We start from the raw sequence: 12,939 nt of genomic DNA, 5'->3' as shown, positions 1-12,939 counted from the left end.
GAGCCTTAATCTATAGAAAATACATTTATTATGAGATTGAAATTTAGGAGAAAAATTGACTTAATAACGAAAATGTCGTTCCATGTGTCTGCACATAATTTCAGGAATAATAAAGAAGGACACAAACACACACACACACAATCAGAGAGAGAGAGAGAGACACACATTTCATGGTTTATGTATCTTGCATGACGTGAAGTGCCTAAATGATAAATGCGCTAAATGATGATGATCCCAGTAAAGTGCCGGCTTCTCTCCTCTGAAGCAGGTCCCTGATATTCCTTCATCCCGTCCTTTCCCAGGTTTGCATTACATGAGGTGACAGAGAAGTTATGCCCAAGTGTCCATACGCACCAGTCTGTGACCACGGTGAGTTCTAGAAAGGAGGCGGAGTCGGGAGGCTCCTCCGTGACTGTCTGTGCATCTCCTGTGTCTGAGTAGAAACACCCAAGTGCTGCGGTTACAAAAGTCACCAAACAGCCTTTATTATGTAATCAGAACAGTCTCCCCTCTGATCCCCCCTGCTACCACTCACGCATCCATACATTCAGATAATAAAACTACAGCGAGTAGAGAGAGTAACTATAGCAACTATAAGAAGGAGAGTAGAAACCTCTCGAGTCCCTTCAGTCCAACCGATCCCTTCACTGATTCAGAAAAGGTTAAGGTCACAAGTTTGAAGATAGCCTGGATCTGATTTTGATTTGGTCCGTCTCAGGGAGGCTCGCAACCGAGTCCTTCTTAGGGAGTCCGGAGTCCGCCAGACCCCCCACCGGCACCCCTGCCCCAGCCCCAAAGCCCTGCATACAGCCGGGCAGGGACGCTGCGGGGAAAGCCCCGACGGACATCTGGTGGGGCAACACAACCCTGTGTGGTATCGGGCCTCTGAGGCCTGTCGGGGTCTGAGGGGGTCCGATAGATGTGGAGGACACTCTGGTAGACTGGGGCGGGCTGGGGACTACTGCTTGTGCCCCGTCGTGGGGCAGCGAGGGCTGGGAGGCTGACAGCGCCCTTGCGTCTTGGCTCAGGCTGCCCATTTGCAAGGAATGGGTGCTCTTATGGGTGCTGGTGCGGTGTGTGGGGCTGGCTACGTGCTGCTGGGCCAAAGAAAGCTGAGAGCCTGAGGGAGGACCAGACAGGGCGCTGGATCCGTACTGGAACGACCGTCCCCCGGCAGCGAGTGGACTCTGGACGGCGGGGCTGGGCAGAACGGGAGCAAAGGCACCAGAAGCAAGGAGCTGGGACTGTAGGGACTGCTGGGACTGCTGTAGAGGAGAGGCGGAGACGGGGCTGGGGACATTTTGGATCACCTGGAATCTCCTCACCATCCTCGGGGACTGCAGGGTTCCGCCCACCGGGGGACAAAAGTTCATGGCCACGGCTTGCTGCAGGGTGGCGATGGCCGAGGTCTGGGGCTGACCGGTGGAACCCGTGGGTGTAAACATGCCACTTTGCAGAGACGGCACCATGGACATGGACATGGCCCGCGGTCTCGGCACGTCCACCTGCTGAACCATCTCCCGATCGTATTTGACGATTTCCTGGATCATTTCGTTTTCGCGGTTGTTGAAGATGCCCGAGTTGAGATCGTGCTGAACTTTGTGCATCAAGATGGAGTTCTTCTTGCCTGCAAATGACAGAAAAGGTCATGTTTCGCTCCTTCACACTCTCGTTATTCTCCTCTTGCACTTCTTATTTGACATTAAAACTGAAAACATTGCAAGAATCAAGTAATTGGATTAATTTCAGCACTTGTGTGTGTGTGTATGTGTGGTAGTTATCTGGCTCTGACTCAAGCATGTATGGGCACATCACTCTAATTGGCATCTCTTTTGGTTTAACCCCTCCCCCCTTGAGATTGTCCCTGGGCACCCTGGCGTCCTTAGCGTCTCATCACAGCTGAGGCAAAAACACGGTGCGAGCTAATGCGTTAATAACATAATGACATCATCCGTGCAGCTGGTTGGAGCCTTGATAAGCACTTCAGGTTATATAGGGACAACATGTAAATAATAGAAATCTTTCAGGCGAATTCAATTAAAAACATAAAATTTGTTGCAAAAAATCTACTTTACATCAAAAAGGAACCAAACTTTCTTTCCAAATAGAAGAAAACGTTGTGATTGGTTCCTGTAAAGTTCCTTCAGAATATTTGCATGTTGCGGCTGGAGGCACAATCACCGACCGACTGAAGGGCCGCTCATGTATGGAATGTGTTGCTGCTATGGCAACAACTGGCAGGTGGCTGATGCGGCGCCGCTTTTGTAAACAGGGGAATTACAGGAGAGGGGGTTGGGGGATAGGAGAGGGAGAGGGGGCCTGGTGGGGGGGGGGGGGGGTTCTTCTCTCACCTATCCTGTCCAGTCTGTCAATGGCCACGGTCTCGAAGGCCCTCCGCATCATGGGATACTCCTCCAGCACCTCGTTGAAGTTGTCGACAGAGAGCGAGTAGAGGCGGCAGTAGGTGTCGGCGCGCACGCTGGCCGTCCGTCTGCCACGAGTCAGCAGGCAGATTTCTGAGGGGAAGAAGAAGAAGAAGAGGTAGAGGCAGTTAGACTCGACTCCATCATATCATAAAAGAAGGAGAAACTGGAATGGACTCTGAGACACCCTTGTCTATGCCTATGTCACACCCCTATGTACACAGTATGGATTGATGTGTCTTTCCTAAAGAATGAGACGTGCAGAGCTTCACACACAAACACGCAGGCCTTTGTGAATGAAAGTGGTTTATTCATGCGGCGCTCGCTTGTAGCCAGTCGGTGTGACCTACTGACAGCCACTCTGGAGTGTTTTCCTCCAGCGCTGACGGCTGAGGGAAAACACTTTATATTTGGAGATGCGCGGCTAAGCTTCATTACGTTCGGTTGTTCCCCGTCTCTTCAACCCGAGCCTGCCTGGGCTGAGGCTCGCCGTTGTCTTGACAACCGCATGCCCTCGTTTTCTCTTCATAAAAAAGCGGGTCGACCTCGTCAAAAATATGAGGAGACAATAAGCAAAAGTCTCTCTCGTCTCGTCTGTATTGTGTATTTTAGGAACACGATCGAGGCGATTCTGAATTTGTTCATACGTGCGTTTCATTTACAAAACGAGAAGGTTAGTCTCAGTCAATACAGAATGTCTTCCATGTCCTTTCACACACAGCCAATTGGGACGTCCCTGGTTACACATAATAGAACTATTTGCATATTGCTCGCATCATTTGCTGCTTGGAAGATGATAACAGTAATGAAACCACTCTCTGCATTGTAACATTTAGGATTTGCTTACTGTCACCATTATAAATACATAGAATTGCATGATGGGTAAATTATAACCAGTGATTTGAATCAGAGGAGACCACCAACATCCTACATTTCTCCTCTGGGCTGCATTGATTTTCCTGTTTGTGTGAGTCGAACAGACGCTAAACAAAATCCGATCCGGCGGTTTTGCCACCTGGTGCGAATACTCCTTATTCTGATACCCCAAGAGACAACAAAGGCAGGTTTGCGTGTAAAAACACAGCGTGGTGCACGGGTGGGACAGAGCGCAGGACAAGTCAGGAAATAGACACGGCAGGAAACAACATCTGACGGAACGAGATTACAGGAGCGAGAGACGTCTAATGTGTTATATGACACGTGATTGTCAACCCTTTGAGCTGACCACAGTTTGAGAACCATGGAACCAAAGTCATCCATATGGTGTTTTGTGATGACTTTTTCCCCGATAATGCAGTGATTTTACTTCTCATGAACACACACACCCACACACACCACACAGGCGACTGCTGCTTAGCTGCATTAAGAGCGAGCAGTGATTTCCTCCCCTGGTGGCTTTTTGGCAGCCTGTGCCTGACATTACAAATGGCTCTGTCATTGCAGTGCTGCTGCGCTAATTAGCTGTTATTAATTGGACGTGTGTGTGCATGTGTGTGTGCATGTGTGCGTGTGTGCGTGTGTGTGTGTGCGTCCTGTGCCACTCCAGCAGAGCCAGTGAACCGAACTCCACTGTAGAGGTTCAACAGATGTTTTGAGGGTTTATGACTCAAATCATCACTCCACAACGCTTGAACAATGTGTGTGTATATGTGTGTGCGTGTGTGTGTGTATGAGAACAGTCCGTGTTCCTAACCAACCCCAGCAGTTTGGTGGCTGTGATGAAGACAATGTCGTACCTCCAAAGTAGGATCCATCCATCAGCTTCATGCCCAGGCTCCCTTTGGTCAGCACGCTCACCACCCCGTGCTGGATGAAGTACATCTTCTTGCCGATGGTTCCCTCCCTGATGATGTAATCTCCAGGCTGGAAGACCTCGAACCTCAGCTTGGTCAGCATGGCGGTCACAAAGTTGGGGTCGGCGTTGGCGAACAGCGGCATGGACGCCACCAGCTTACGGCAGTTGAAGTTGACAATTTCCTGCGTGGAGACGGACCGTGACGCTTGTTAAACATCATGCAAAGACGGTGTCATTCATGTTTGTGTTTTGGGGAGATTTGTTTGAGTTTGTTGTGTCATACCTCTCGTAGCGGCTCATTGAGCTCTTCCAGGATGCTCTCCTCGTCGAACATCTTGCCCTGGTATCTGTGCTCGTAGTAGTCGTGGATTTTCTGCCGGAAGTCGGCCGGTAGTTTGTGGAAGGACATGTACTGCTCCACTTGTTTGTACTGGATGATGGAAAGAGTGGAGGGGAGGGACAAAGAAGACACAGAACCAGGGACAAGTGAGACGATTGCCTTTCAAGTGGTTTTACAACACAAGATAGTGCAGCTATGGAGATTCCTCATTTCTGCTCCTCTGATAAGACATCTTATCATCAACTATACAAACTAGGCGTCTATATGCCGTCAGCGTGAAGATACTGTGACCTACTTATATATCTTGAAGCTGACGGAGGGAAACTGTGATGAAGAACATCGGGCTCAACTGTGTCTACAGTTTCTTCATAGGACTAAAATGAAACAAGGGAAGGCTATTTGCCAAAAAAGCCTGGGGTAAATAATTCATCAGAGCAAGCGAGCGTTGACGTTTAGGTATGAGCTACGAAGCTATTCTTAGAGACAGCCATGTTTGTTTGCGTCCGGATTGAGGAGAAGCTGCAGCCCGTCGCTCATGTTTGCTCTCCGGCCACGAGGGATTCACACCCTTGCCTACTCATCACCGTCGTGATCATTGACGTCACGTTGAGTCCACTTCTCTCGCTCTATTAGACATTGCACACCCCTCTGGATCTACTGTCCCCTATATGTTTGCACTTTTCGGCCATTCTCCTCCTTCCAGTGAACACAAGTGGCCTAGGTTTGTTTGATTTCTTATGAAGATGAGGCTTCCGTGTGATTTCATGCATCGCCACCTTCCCTGTGAGTGAAAACACAGCCTCATACATCACACACACACACGCAAGTAAACACTTTTTCATCTCCTCTGCTGATCAGAAGCATTGATCCCCGAATCCATGACGTTACACAGCGATCGACATTGTTTACAAAGTGACAAGTGTGTGTGAGTCATCCCTGTGTGTAAACGACTTGATTAGATGAATAGTAGGTCTCCATCAGGGCAAGAGAGGAGGGGGACAAGGCTTGTTGGCTTGACAAACAACAAGCCTCAGCTGTGCCTTCCGTAATCCGCTCGGATGTGACGGCTGGATAAACGCGCCTCGTCCCGACCGTTAAACACTTTGAAGACATATCTGTCTGGCGAAATAAATCAAGATGTTTAGGAATTGATTGCGCCGCGTGAGGCCTCGCTGTGGTAAACGAGCGGTGCTCTAATTCTTTGACGTTCCACTGTCTGCGCTACTTAAATCTGGATGAGGAATTCCAAAGCGTTTGAGGACAATTTAGGTGAGGCCGATGACGATTTCACCGCGGCTTTAGATGAAGGATCAAAGAGAAAATGGTGAAGCTACAAACACGTAAACAATCCATACAATCCTGTAGGTATCAGGATGGAAACATGACCTTCAATTATCGAGAGTGTGGATCCTGATCTTCCCCCATGCTGACGACCACAATTTATAAGGCGAATTCACAGAAAACAGTGAGAACATTAACGGCGACCTTGCCTGTAACGGTCAATGACACATAACATGGGACAGAATGAGTCACTGTCCAGGAAATTACATTTTGTCACAGTGAAAAGTGACATATGGGAGAATAAAAGAATGACGGTTTGACCCTGGTGGCTTTGCGTAACTCAGAAAACTAACTAACTGTGAGTCAGAACATCCTGCAGGCTGTAAATGAATGATCCTTATTTAGAAATGTGAAATACAGTAAGAAGTGCAGCAGTGGTGCACAAATGTGATTTCATGCTCTTCAGACTGCTGTATATAAACTTTATCTCTCCATAATCCTCCTTCAATCTTCCACTGTCATGAATGATTCGTTTTAAACTTTCGTTATTTCTCTCTCATTGCTAAACCCTGCATGAGCGAAGCATGAAGGATCCTACAAACATGTACAGTACACACAGCTTCCTCCTCCTCCTCCTCCTCCTCCTCCTCCTCCTCCTCTTCACACAATCCTCATTCTGTCGTCTTTATAACGCAACCCGACATGGATTTGTTCGGTTTGTTAGTATCATTTCGTTTAGCCCCCAGGGGATTGGTCTCATATCACCAAAGAAAGATTAATGGAGTCTAACAGATTCTCCTCTTCTCTTTGTTTACAGTGTGTCAGTCGCAATAAAGATGCAGCTGAGTCACCGAGCACGCAGTTTATTTAATCCAGCACGTGAACAAACCAGGAAACTCCGATTAAGTGGTTTCCGCCTCAGGATCCACCGCTCAGACAGTCTCAATTAAACTAAAGTGACATCTCTCTCTCTCTCTCTCTCTCTCTCTCTCTCTCTCTCTCTCTCTCTCTCTCTCACACTCCTCCAACTCATTCCAAACCAAGCGGCGGTTTATTGACTTTCTCATTTTCCCCGCATTAGACTTAGACTAGTGACCGTGTCGCTCAAGTCTGAAGTCTGTGATGGCTGAAGCGGCCTCGTCATTCCCCAAAGAAAGAGAGAAACACACTCTGCTGCAGGAGGCGAGATAAGAAGACGCCATGGTGACGAGACTGAATTTATCCCATTGCACGGAATTGCATTTCAGAAAGCCCGAGTGCCTGAAAGTGTGACCCCTCGTCCATGATGCTGTTTGGGGGAAAGAGTGAAGTAATACTGTAATTATCCCCAGATACACACTTCTACACTGTAACCCTTTATATTCCAAGTCCTAACAGCTCACTAGAAGATACTACATCCTTTCTTGGGAAGCTGGAGTGAGATTCCAGTGTAATTTCTTTTATGGGACATAAAGCTTCTAGTTGGTGAGATGTGTGATGTCATAGACGTCACCATTAGCCTCAACACAGGGGAGGCAGAGATTGGATTGGCGCTCCTATTATATGAAGCATGTCAACGAATGTCAGGGCGAGGGGATGCTTCTTATATGTGTGTGTGTGTGTGTGTGTGTGTGTGTGTGTGTGTGTGTGTGTGTGTGTGTCCGTGTGTGTGTCCTGAGGGAATTGACTTCAGCGGTGGATTTTAGCTCATTGACTGAGGACTGGACTGATACCGACACTGATACACACACACACACACACACAGAGACACACACACACACACACACTCACTAATATATTTTTCAGTTGAGAAACCATTAAATCTTTCCAGTGACGAGGATGATGGATCCAGGTAAAAGCCATTATCCCATTGAGTCCTTAGTATTGATTTCTCTGATGACATCATCAAAAAGCAGAGGAGCGGATTAAGATGTAGAGAATCAGGAAAGGAAACAGGAAGGTAAGTGGACTTAACGACATTAGATCATTATGGAAGTTAAATATGCGTTTAACTCTTTACTAAGCTTCTTTTGTTTATACTGATGATAAAACAGATCAGTTTCAGAGGAAAGATTTGGAAATGTGGAAACAAAAAGTTCTCAAACTCAAGTAATTTTATTCTTTTTGTTTCAGTGGCATCATTGGTGAGGAAGAGGACAGAGGAACTGACCAACAAGGACAAACCGCCGGCTGAAGGTACACTAACATTTCTTAAGTCAGGGTATGGATTCCTATCAGGATGTAATGAGTTTTTAAAGAGTGTGTGTGTGTGTGTGTCCAGTCATAGTGAGGCTGCTGAGGAAGCTTTGGTTTGTATAATCTGCAGTCTGTTTGGAGCTCCCAGCAAGTGCCTGTCGAGTGTGTGAAATGGAATTGCCAGGCTTAACATTTGGAATTGGGTGTCAGCCGGGGTCAGTGTGTGTGTGTGTGTGTGTGTGTGTGTGTGTGTGTGTGTGTGTGTGTGTGTGTGTGTGTGTGTGTGTGTGTGTGTGTGTGTGTGTGTGTGTGTGTGTGTGTGTGTGTTTGTGTCTCTACTCTCACAAATCTAAAGACGCTCATGGACACTGGACACACTCTTTTACGACACATGTGCCTGATTTTAACGTATAAATGCTATGCGGCCGCCCAGGGGGATCTGCTGCTGGGACACACTGCCTCCATCTGACTCTAACTCTGGAGGAAGGGCAGGGGCCAAGAGGAGGAGCAGGAGTACAGTTACATAACGGCTAATGCCCTCTGCGTCTGTGTGCGGCGCCTCCTCTGGCAGATGGTGTGTTGCCCCGGCAGTCAAGGGCGAACGGATTGACGAAAGGGAAGATTGTTGCGTTGTGTGGAGAAAGGAGTCATGAGGACACCAGGTCACCTTCACATTAAAGAGGGGACGATGAAGAGGAGAGTGAGCGGAGAAACGTGTGGCGCTAACTCACGAGTTTTAGTCTATGAGGCTTTGGGTGAGGAATGAGTGAGAATGCTGAGTCGTGTGTACCCAGCAATCCGTTTCTATGCGTGTGTATGTGTATGTGTGTGTGTGTGTGTGTGTGTGTGTGTGTGTGTGTGTGTGTGTGTGTGTGTGTGTGTGTGTGTGTGTGTGTGTGTGTGTGTGTGTGTCTTTGCAGTGTTTGCGAATGATTATGTTTCTTAACGACAGAGCGATGCAGTACAGTAATTATCCGTCCCGTCTCTCATCAACGTCCGTCTCTTATCTCAGACGTTGTCAGCGTCTATTTATATACCTTGCTTAACACGCTGCTCTTCAAACAACACAGTGTGTCCATTCTGATAAGGTGGAGAAAAATATGCTTTGTGTGAGTCGTGAACCCGCGGCAAAACATGTAGAAACACATCCCCGTGGTCGGCGAGGAGCTATTGTGCCGTTTCAGAGCGGCTGTTTGCTCTTGTGTGTGTCAGGATGAACCCGTGCAGTTAGATGATCGCACACAAAGAATCCATTTTGTCTCATGTTTGTTATCTGATGGTAGGAGTTGGAGCAGACACGGTTGACTTCACTGCTTAACTGAACAAACAGTGATGGGATTCAGGAGCGGGCGCGCTTTGACTTTGACTCATTATTTCACTGCTTTGCATCATGGGAGAGTCTGACTGAGTGAGTTACACACACACACTACACACATAAACGTGGGCGCCGGTCGTTTTTCTTAACTGTTTCAAAACATAACATGGATCTTGTTTTCCAGTGGAGCCGTAACAAGGTGGCGTTAGGGATCGGGAGAAGTTGCTACAGATTGCATCAGCCGATAAGAATCTGAATAAAAAACGTTGCTAAACTAAATTCACTAAGTTTTGTTCATGCTTAATAAGGATGTCAACATAGCAAATGTGATCAAAAGACAGATAAGTGGATGGATGATGTCATAGGATACAAAATTAGCCAACGAAGCTAAGGGACAAAATAGAGCAGAAGATAAAGAGATTAAAACGGGATCATCCTTTGTTCTAACACTGGCCAGAGGCTTCAATTAGACAAGAACAAAAGCTTGACCAATCACCCTGTGTGTGTGTCTGTGTATGTGTCTCTGTGTGTGTGTCGGATGTTCTGGTCACAGGGGTTCAGAGGAAGCTAACAAGACGCAGAGCAGATGTTGACACTGCCGCCTTATAAAGCCGCAGATCGCAGCCCAGCCTTCAGACGCCAGGAGCTTTGATCTGCTGCTGCGCGGAGACGACAGACAGCCGAGGCTCAGCCAGCTGCAGCCCTGAATATCAAGCTAGCAGAACACATGATGTTCTGTCCTGTCAGAGTGTGTCGGAATGAGAGAATAGTGAACCCTCTCCTCTCTGTTTGTACTGTATCTGCCGCTCGCCTTTACTGGGACAAGGAAGGTAAACAGAGCACATGGGCGCTCTGAGATGTAAGGGGCCTTCCATCGTACTCAGAAAAATGCAATGGGCATCCTGGAATCTAGCTGATACGGAAAAAAGTGGAGAACCAGGACACCTACATCCTAGAGGTCAAGAAATCAAAGCTCATATAAAGGTCATTATGGTTGGGGTCCAAGGTCACTGTGGGGTTATGGAGCCTGAACTCACACCTGAGGAAGACGCACAACACTCCTCCAACCACATCCTGTTGAAAACTACAGCAATGATACTTTATAATTGATAAATGAATGAAACAGTTGTGAAGGCCAAACAGATCAATACCTATTCAGAAAAAACAGTAACTACTTCTTAAAAGAGATATCCACCATCCCCACAGACTGCACGAACAACCGTATGCTGATGATCTCCAGACTTTCCGCTAAGGCTACCAAAGTGTTACTTCGTCCCGGTTTCGTTTGGTCCCACAGATTCACATCATTCCTTTTTCATCATCCCATTTTACCAGTTTACAAAATTTGAACCCTGAAGCAGAGACCCTGTATCTTACCTTTTCTTGGTACTGGCGCCTAGATGAGTCCAGAGACTGGATGAGTGCGGTGGCATGGCCGATGAACATGGCGTAGCAGGTGGCTCCCACGATCATGCTCAGCATAGTCAGCCAGATGTCCGACATGCTCTCTGGCGCTTGCCTTCCATAACCAATGCACAGCATGTGGCTCATGGCTTTAAAGAGGGCAAAGGAGTAAAGCTCACTCCATGAATCATTCTGTGGGAGAAGACGAGGGTGGGGAGGGGAGAGAGACAGGGGAGGGGGAACGATGACAAGGGGTTTGGGACGACAAAAGATATGGAAGGACATAGAGATGGATGGTATGGGACAGAATGGAGACAGAGATTTGAGCGTGTAGCAGGATATTCACTCCATTTTGACTCTTGAATGCAACAGTGATTTACCCCCTGAGGACTCGAGCCGGCCGTCTCGTGTCTCGTGTATAATGGCAGAGAAAAGGGAATTCAGCAGGGAGAGAAAGGCAGAATTAAAGGATGAGAGGACTAAAGAGTCATTCTTCGCAGTGAAGTGTGTGTATGAATGTGTGTGTGTGTGTGTGTGTCTCAGCGTCTGATGATGTTGTAGTTTTGGTGGAGAGCCTAATCATCATCAGCCAGCAGACGTGCCTCGTGTTGACGGAGCAGAAGGAGAGGAGAGGAAAAGTGTGTGTTAATGAGGAGCTCGTACATCTGCCTGCTCCAGTCTGCTTTTGATTGGTGCTCACACACTCACTCGGCTCTAAATCTCCCATGTTAGATTCATTAGAAAGCCCTTTACACACACACACACACACACACACACACACACACACACACATGCACATACACACACACACACACGCACGCACATACACACACACACACACACACACACACACACACACACACACACACACATGGCTAGGCCTCCTCAAACAGCTGTGGTTCACACACCGTCTTCCCAAACTCCCCTCTGTCCCTCTTTGGCCCGAGTGGCCTCCTCCATCGCTGATTGACTGCTTCTGCTTCGTGTTTTCCTCGGAATATTTGCATTTCATTTGGGATTCAAATGTGTTTTGGTATTTTTCTTTTGCGTAGGTTAGAGGAGGGCGTGGCAGTAAAGTGCCTGTTTTCCTCAGTGTGATTAAAGGAGATGTTTCATGTCTACGGTTAGACGTGTGACTGGAGGCATCGAAAAGAGTGAAGAAGAAGTTTTGTTGACTCTTGGCCTCCAGCTGAGGCGAGGGTAAACAGGAACGCAGCGGCGGTGGCGGCGGTGAGGAAGACTGCGGTGTCAGACTGCTCATTAGCGGCTCGGCACCGGCCCAGAGCCAAGCTGCAAGTTTCACGTCTGTTATGGCCTGTCAGCTTTATCACCCAGTCAGAGTTGTTGAGAGAGACAAACTGGATCTTCTAATTTTAGATGAAAGACGGCGAGACTTTGAAAAACCCGTAAAAACAGACGGCGCCCTTTAAGATCAGACGTTTCATCATCTTCGCTCCAGCTTTGTTGATGTTCCATATTCTCTAAAGTTTTGTTTTATCCCTGTAACGACTTGTCTTGACAATACAGCAGAGAACAGTCACACACTCTCATGTAAACGCCATAAACATGGAGTCCAATCCCTTTGGACATCAGCATCGTGCTCACATATCTACAGTAGATGTGTAGTTTCTTCTGTTTCACTCTTACACACACACACACACACACACACACACACACACACACACACACACACACACACACACACACACACACACACACACACACACACAGAGAGATGAAGAAGAATGAACAGACAGTACTAGTTTGTTCATATATCCACTTTGCAGCAGTCTGGCAGTAGTTACTTTGGCACACATACAAGACGTGGTGTGTGTGTGTGTGTGTGTGTGTGTGTGTGTGTGTGTGTGAGTGAGTGAGTGTGAATGCCCATGGGTATGAAACCCTAGGACCAGAGGAGCTGAGATCAGCACGTCTGTCCCACTGCAATAATGGCAATGAAGTGAAAAGCCTCATAGTATCGCAATAAAGTGAGGGAGGAAAACTCACAGTATTACAGAATGTGACATTATTCCTTTAAACTGGAGCTCTCGTAGTGTTTACTGAAGAAAAGAGTCACAGATTAATTAAAATTGTAGCTTTTTACAGGTTTCAGATGCAGGAAATGCTTGCAGCTCAGACGATCGAGCCGTTAGAATCACGTGACGTCTCTAATGTCTCCTCCTGCTGATTCGACTGAAGCCTCCAT

The 12,939-nt window shown here is 47.5% G+C and overlaps 1 protein-coding gene across 1 annotated transcript in view; it reads right to left on the bottom strand.

Moving 5' to 3' along the window:
* Positions 1–89: 89 nt before the first annotated feature.
* Positions 90–12,939, bottom strand: part of hcn2b (hyperpolarization activated cyclic nucleotide-gated potassium channel 2b) — a 21,374-nt gene continuing 8,524 nt past the window's right edge. Inside the window, exons 4-8 of the mRNA XM_076153339.1 lie at positions 10,707–10,925; positions 4,502–4,648; positions 4,160–4,400; positions 2,352–2,516; positions 90–1,627 (exon numbers count right to left, since the gene is read on the bottom strand). Of these exons, the coding sequence (XP_076009454.1) occupies positions 669–1,627; positions 2,352–2,516; positions 4,160–4,400; positions 4,502–4,648; positions 10,707–10,925 (1,731 nt within the window). The 3' untranslated portion in view covers positions 90–668. The remainder of the gene's footprint in view (positions 1,628–2,351; positions 2,517–4,159; positions 4,401–4,501; positions 4,649–10,706; positions 10,926–12,939) is intronic.

The sequence above is a fragment of the Genypterus blacodes genome, unplaced genomic scaffold (genome assembly GCF_046128005.1).
Source record: "Genypterus blacodes isolate CSIRO-AG114 ecotype Tasmania unplaced genomic scaffold, CSIRO-AGI_Gbla_v1 ptg000058l_1, whole genome shotgun sequence".
Lineage (NCBI taxonomy): Eukaryota > Metazoa > Chordata > Actinopteri > Ophidiiformes > Ophidiidae > Genypterus > Genypterus blacodes.
Note: the sequence above shows the minus strand (reverse complement) of the source record. Positions and strands in the feature narration are given on the sequence as shown.